Source organism: Atta colombica, unplaced genomic scaffold (genome assembly GCF_001594045.1).
Source record: "Atta colombica isolate Treedump-2 unplaced genomic scaffold, Acol1.0 scaffold125, whole genome shotgun sequence".
Taxonomy (NCBI): domain Eukaryota; kingdom Metazoa; phylum Arthropoda; class Insecta; order Hymenoptera; family Formicidae; genus Atta; species Atta colombica.
The window spans coordinates 1,892,617-1,900,181 of NW_017259212.1; the positions used below are offsets into that span (position 1 = coordinate 1,892,617).

At 35.0% G+C, this 7,565-nt stretch overlaps 1 protein-coding gene across 1 annotated transcript in view; it reads left to right on the plus strand.

Annotated features, from left to right (window-relative positions):
• The first annotated feature begins 2,073 nt into the window (after positions 1 to 2,073).
• Positions 2,074 to 7,565, plus strand: part of LOC108694800 (nucleolysin TIAR-like) — a 165,334-nt gene continuing 159,842 nt past the window's right edge. The window contains 1 exon segment of the mRNA XM_018204468.1: positions 2,074 to 2,309. Coding sequence (XP_018059957.1) covers positions 2,153 to 2,309 — 157 coding nt within the window. The 5' untranslated portion in view covers positions 2,074 to 2,152.

A 7,565-nucleotide genomic window follows, 5' to 3' on the forward strand; every position in this document is an offset into this window, starting at 1 on the left:
TATATATATATATATATAAAATTTCTCTTTATACGTTAAGAAAGATTAATTTATTTTATTGTAAAGTTAGACTAACAATAAGCTGAATTAATCCTTCAATATTAAATTTTTAAACGAATATATGAAACTTCAATGATTTTATTTAATTTTTCCGCGTACATATAAATAGATTGATGCAACATTATTCGTTTATCTGCATCTGTGCATCTTTTGCTATTGTTATTATTAATAAAACAAAAACGTTTGTAATAAAATGAAATTATGAGAGAAAAAAGATTAATTTACGTATCCCATCAATCAATAATATTAAAGTTTTCCTTTTTTGATGTAAAAATATATTATAAATAAAGGTCATTTTTATGAAAATTATTATTCATTTAGAAAAGTTATCGCAAAATAAAATATATTGTATTAATAATATTTGAAAAAAAGAATGTCGATAAACAAAAAAAAAATCTGAATTTATATCCTAAAATAATGATATTTAAAATTTTTGAACATTGATATTTTTTAAGTTTGTTTAATATATAGAAAAGAAAATTGTAAATCTGTTTGGTAGATTTAAAAAAGGAAATTACTATTGATGTTGAAGTTAAAAGTTGATAGACATTTGCTTAAAAGAAAATTATTTATAAAAAAAAAATATTCTCGAGTAAGACCGTTGAGATTGATTGACATTTAATCTAGACGAGGGCATCATACATTGAAAAGCCAGTAAAAAATTAAATTGGAAAAAAATCGCCGATGTCGCTAATAATTCGCGACGCATCATCATATAGTGCTACATTGACTCCCGCATCGAACAACCCTTTCAGCGTGACGGCGAACGAGCGACTGTTGGCTCGCGTCTTAGCTCGTGTGATTCCGCGGACGCTCGGGAACGCCGGCGCCTCTGGGCGTCGCGACGGCGGGCGTCCAGGGCTGGCAGGCTGGCAGGCAGGCAAAGGCAGGCGTCCCTTTGCGCTCACCCCGCCAGACGAGTTCCGACTCTACGCTCGGCCGGACGTGACGTAACGCGCGCAGCGTGGAGAGCGTAGAGAACGACGTCGCCGTCGTTGCAACCACCTACGTTGCCGCCGCCGCCGTAATTAAATTCCCTCGTGCACGATCGTCATCGGCATCGTCAGATTTTGAACAAATCTATTTGTCGTGTTCTACATAAATTTTCGTCGGTGACATTTATTTACGGAGTTCTGCTAATACGACGCGTATCTGACAATACGACGCGCGCCGCTACGCTTCGCACGCACAGACGCCACCGCATGCAGTAACCGCGTGCACCAGGCACGCTTCAACATTTTTTGTGAATGAATCGCAGTGCACGGACGACGTGGGAAAATTAGGAGGAAATTGTTAGAACGAGAGGAAAGAACACACTGAAGACGCGTGAATGAAGAAACAGAAAGATTGTCGAACTTGATTTGAAGTGATTGAGTTTTGAGAGAACTGTGCGCTTCGATGTTCGCGGGGAAACTACCGAGTTACTGAATTCAAAACCGTAAAGTTTCTGCACTTTTTATAGATTTCGCAAACATAGTTTTGCAAAAGCGGCAGTGTTTGTTTGCTATTCTTTCGTCTGGAAGTCGAGTGAAAAAGTTCGACGAACAGTTTCGAGCGAACGAGGCAGCGGCAAATGTTGACCGCTACTAAAATTCGAGATCCACTGGTGTGACAACGTGAAGTAATGACGCGGGAAAGAGTCACGACGATCTACATGACGACGCGATAGACGTGAAGCGAAACATGCGATGAGCCACACCGTTTTTTATCGTGGACAAACGACTACATATCGAATGTCTTGCAGTGCGGATTCGCAATTAATACCACTCGAGTGATGCCATATTCATGGGACACTAATACCAGTGCTCGATCCATCTCTTAATTACGATCGTATTCGTTACTTTCCTTCGATCGATCATTAATAAAATTCTGCGGCACACTCGCGATCCATTTGTACTTCGCATGAATCGCACACGCGTCGTTTATCATCTTTCCTCAATCCGATCACGTTACAGATCGTAGAATATTGATAAGAGATCGCGATCGCATACCACATTCAGTGTCATCGTCGTTTTGAGGATTCGTTTCGGTCACATAACGAAACTACATTTTTCAACTTTCACCACGGCGAGACAAATTCGACGTTGTAAAGATGCTGACCATGTCGACTCTGATGATGCCTACAACAATGACCACTATGACGAATCCGGGTCCGATACCTGCACACAGCGTGCCGCAAAAGATGGAACCACCTAAGTTGACTGCAGCAGCTACGCTCACCCATACGCCAACACCGGCCAATAAATCAGGTGCCACTTATAAATTTATTTTACACTATCGTCATGCGTGCGCTGTTCTAAAAAACTTATATTTGGCTCCATTATTTATAGAAAGATGCATACCGTTTAATTCAAGGCAACGTCGTGTTTACACTATGCAACTAAATCGTCTAATTTTTTTAATCGCTTTGAGATCGCAGTTATTTTTATATTACATATTAAACATTTAAATACAACGTTAAAATTTAATTTTTGAGAGAAAAATTCATGATAATTTAGATTTAGATATTATAAAAAGGAAGGAAGATTACTTAAAATAAATAAAATTCGATTTTTTTAATCTTAAGTTATTATTTTTAATCGTAAATTGTTATTAAATGTCATTATAATTCTTATTATGTAAACATTGAAAAAATGTTTATTAAAATATCAACAAAGCATTATATAATGTGTATTTTTTTTAAATACATATATAATTATATATAATTACAACAGAAAATTTTTATTATAGCGAAATAATTAAATTCAAATATGTTTATGCAGAGATATTTTTCCAAAGTTAATAAATATATAGTCTTGTTTAATTTAATGTATATTCTTGCTTATTGCAAAGTGAACGATTTGCTTAAAGTATAAATTGAACGAGTCTTTGATACATATAACGTGTTATATTTTTCTATAAAGTTGTGATCATAACGCACTCCAATTTTGATATCCATCAAGTGCTAATTTTTCTTGAAGGGAAAGGGGAAAATGATAGGAGCAAGAGCTACTCGATTATTTGTCTCCTGTATTGAAATTCAAATGTGCATTGCAATCTATCAGTTAACGATCTGAATTATTTTACAACAACTTCATGATTAATTTCAGCATTTAAAAAAGTAAATCCTCTTGTGCGCGGTACGGGAACTGGCTTTCGTTAATTTGCATGGCCCTCGAGGTAGCAGACGTTGCGACAACATCTGCCGGTAATAACCGCGTCACGAGTATTCAAGTCCCGCGATTATCCACCGATTAAAAATGCATAATTGCTATTAAACCAGGCGCGTAGAAATCCAAGGATGGCCTTGGCGCCGCTCCAGAGCGGCGTAAACTCAAATGGCATTCAAGCCAGAATTTTTCTTCGTTCAATCTAGGTAGGCGAGCTGCGCGAACAGAAACGATTGGCTCCATCCGGGTACCTTGTAAGCCGGATAACATCTCTCGCTTAGCCCTTCGACGCGGAAAGTCGCGATAATGTATCGAACGACGCGATGCCTTCGCACGGCGTTATGTTTGCATACGTGTACGTAATCCTAAGAATGGAATACGTACAGCTGCCAATAGGGCACAATCCCTAGCCGCACATACTTAGCACGTACTAGCAGTAGTTACCGTTACATCACGAACGTACGTGTCGTGGGAGCGTAACAAGGACGCGAGTTCGCGGCACGCCGTGCCACATCGCCACGTATACTTGGCCTACGTAGTATGCGTGATGTCGGCTACGTGATCGAGGGTGGACACATGCAATTTATCGAAAATCACCCGACATCACGACATTTCTCCGTGCGACGATTCGTACCTCGCTCCGTTCTTCGAGGATCAATCGTTACTAATTGTCGACAAGCGAAACAATTCAAAGCGGATTTCAGAATCCCGCTCATTGAATTTCTTCTTCTCTCAATTATTACTTTGAATTTTTCTCCCATTGTCAGAATTCCTTTACCTGTTTTAGGACAATCGAAGTTCGTATTTATGGTCTTTCTATTCTGGTATGTCGAAAATTTGAAAAGATTGTCATTCATTTACAATAGTTAGTAAGGTCAAAAAAGACAAGAGAAAGTAAGAAAAAATTGTTGAATATTTTAACTTTGCTAAATTAGGGTCCGGTTTCAATAAAGTTTCCGACGTGGGGTCCCTATTCTAAAGCCTTATTTACGAAAAATATTGCATGCGAAAATACCGTAGTATATGATACGTATATTACAGATTTTAATAGGCCATATTTTTCGAGAATAAGACCCCTGGAGCGCGACTAACTACGGGAGAAAATGAAAAAAATTTCCTTGTAAAACCAGTAGAAATTGCAACGAAAAAGTTACTTCGTTAAAATATATAAACAATATGTATTTTAGTCAAACATGTAATACTAAAAGTCTACACTACATAATGTTAACATAAAATATATATAATATATATGAACTATTTTAATTAATAATATATGATATTCTACTTTAATTGGATCGACATAATAGTTAAAATAATGTATATAAAATCAAGGATAAAAAATTATATTTTTTTAATTACGACATTTTTTATCTACAGCATTACAGTAGATGCTATAATAAAAGTAAGATGAAAGTTATAGATATGAGGATATGTTATTTTAATATATGGTTTGCAAATGAAACTTTTGACATAATTTTAGAACGATTAATCTAAACAATCTGAAAACTACGTTATAAATGATGGGTTTTGCGTCAGGTGGTACTACATTGTACCTCGGCGTGCCGCGAGTCACATGGTGCAACGTAATGTTAATGGTCGTCGTGTCAATGGTCTCTCATCACAAACTACCATTAGTAAAGTAGCTAATGCTCTTTGATTATGTAAATGCAAACTATTAAACGCTTTTAATAATGTACTTTTTCGTGATAAGCAATTAAAAACTTAATAAAAATATATGTCACTTGATAATTGTGAAGAAACATGAGTAACATTCATAAAGTAATCGGACTCTACATGTCTTTACTAAGTTTTGTGATTTTTTTCTAATTTTTTACTGAGTTCAAAATTGAAAATTAGCGGTCACATTTAAAAGAGGAAACATTTTTAAACATTAATAAAAAAATATGAGATATATTCAAGTATTTATATAGGCATCTCTCTCTCTCTCTCTCTCTCTCTCTCTCTCTCTCTCTCTCTCTCTCTCATCATCTCTTTCTGCATTAAAGATTTAAAGAAAGAGTAGCATTCCGTGCATACGGGATACATATAATCCCAATATGAGTATATATTTTCTTCTTTTTCGTAAAAAAAAAATGTTTAGAAAAAAATGAGAAATAAAGCAATCTAATGTTACTTGTATAAAATTATAAACTTATCAACATTATTGATATATAAGAATACACAAAGAATTATTTTTTCCAAACAATGGACTTATCTACTTATTTATCTATTTATTTCCATTATGTTTAGCAGATGAATTAGAATTCACGATCTGGGATAAAAGTTACAAAAAAATGTTACACGATATGTTGATTATAAACGTTGTAACAAAAATATAAATATATAAAGTATGAATACAGAGCTCTAATAACATGAACTATTGAAATTAATAATCATCTTTTGATAGTGTATATGTATAGGAAGTAATTACTTATCTATAAAATATTATATTACATCACGACCATATTCTACATTATGCTTCACTGACGATAACAGAATGAACAAATTGAACAATAAACTGATGCAATCCAGTCAGATGGATAATCTGCACGAGATACTACTGCTGTTGAATTAATCGTGTAGTTATCTACAAATAGTGAATAGGGCGTTTTGAGTACACACTCTTATTGGATCCGGTTACCTTATATCTATATATCTATAACACAAATAAAATATACAATTTAATAAAATATACAATTAAAAAAAAGAATATTTATGTAAACTATTTCAATACGGTTATCCACGATATGCATGATTGATTTTTCTTTCACTTGATATTGAAAGGCTTTTCTGAGACAATGATTTTTCCGAACCCTCTGAAAACTGGTAGATGCACACTTCCACGTATAGATTCTAGTATCTAAAGGGTAAGTGCTCGTAAAGTTGTTTGTCTGCTCGATATACTGTAATAGCAAGGAGGCGGCCATTAGTACGTGAAATTCGTTTAAACGCAATTCGCGAACGCTGTAGTCCGCAAATTGAATTACGCAAAGGTTCAGTCTTTCTTACTGTCAATTTACATCGCAAAATATTATTTTGAGAGAGAACAATTGCTATATAAACGCGAGCAATTGCGTAAAAAATATTTTTGAAATAACAAGAATTGTCGCGAATTTTGCAATATAGTATTTTGCTGTTAGAGTATGATATTATACTATCAACTTTAATCATCTATCCAACCACAGTTTTAATTAAATAAACGCCAATAAAAGTTATAGAAAGTTAATATAATGAACAGTTAGTGTTGAAAACTTTCATTGACATTTACTTCAACATTTATTAAAGAGCAGTCAAATTCCGTTTTTCGAAAATAAAGAAACTATTTTTCCAATCATTACCAGTACACTGCATTATTTGTTCATCGTTGAACTCTATAAGAATGAATTTCAACATTTTCCTTATCTATTCAGTAAGTTTAACGAACTCCAATGACAGTCGATAAATTGATCCATGTCAAACATGGCTTGATCGTCAGACGTCCCCATGTCCCAAGTTAATTTAGCGAGACATGAGAACACATATATCTCCAAGGAACACTCGAGAATCTGTCGCATACGCGCATGAGTGCACGATCGGGAAAGAAGTGGCAAACGAGTAGGCAACAAGAGACAGAACAATTCTTTTAGATAAAACGGAAGTCGACGATGGCTGTGCCGACGGCAACGAAAGCGCGAGCGATGGATGACTTTAGCTTCGGTTTCCTGACGAGGTTACCAAAGTTTCGTTCGCAGATTCAATTTTAGTTGGCGCGCCAGCCCACGCCACTACCATCCGCGGCTCTCAATGCCACATAGGTACCTTATAGGGACGGTTATCAGCCCTCCTTTCTATATTCACCCTCGTGATTCCATCCATTCGCACGGCCTCTTGCCAACTATCCGCTACGAGGCCACTTTATCCAGCTGCACTTAAGTTTCCATGTTTTCCACGCCTTTGATTGCGGCTTGTTTCGATCTCACACGGAGCATCCTTGATTCTAGAAGTGACATGCTGCCTAATAACCTTTACGATTGCGAGAGTAAATTAGTCATAAAACATGTGAGAGATCTTTTATTAAATTATATATATGGCCGACTTAATTGTATAAATCATCATTTATTGGAATAAATGTTGAAAAAATTAAGAAAAATTCTGTTACGCGTTTCTGTGTTTATTGTTTCTGTTACGCGTTATAGATCAAATGAAATATATATTAATTATGTTACAATTACATAGGCAATTATTGTAACATTTCCTTTATATATGCCAGATTTCAATGGATTTATAGGAATAAATTAAATTACAATACTAATCTGATATATTATGCATATAGCTTTTGTGTGTGTGTGTATATATATATATATATATATATATATA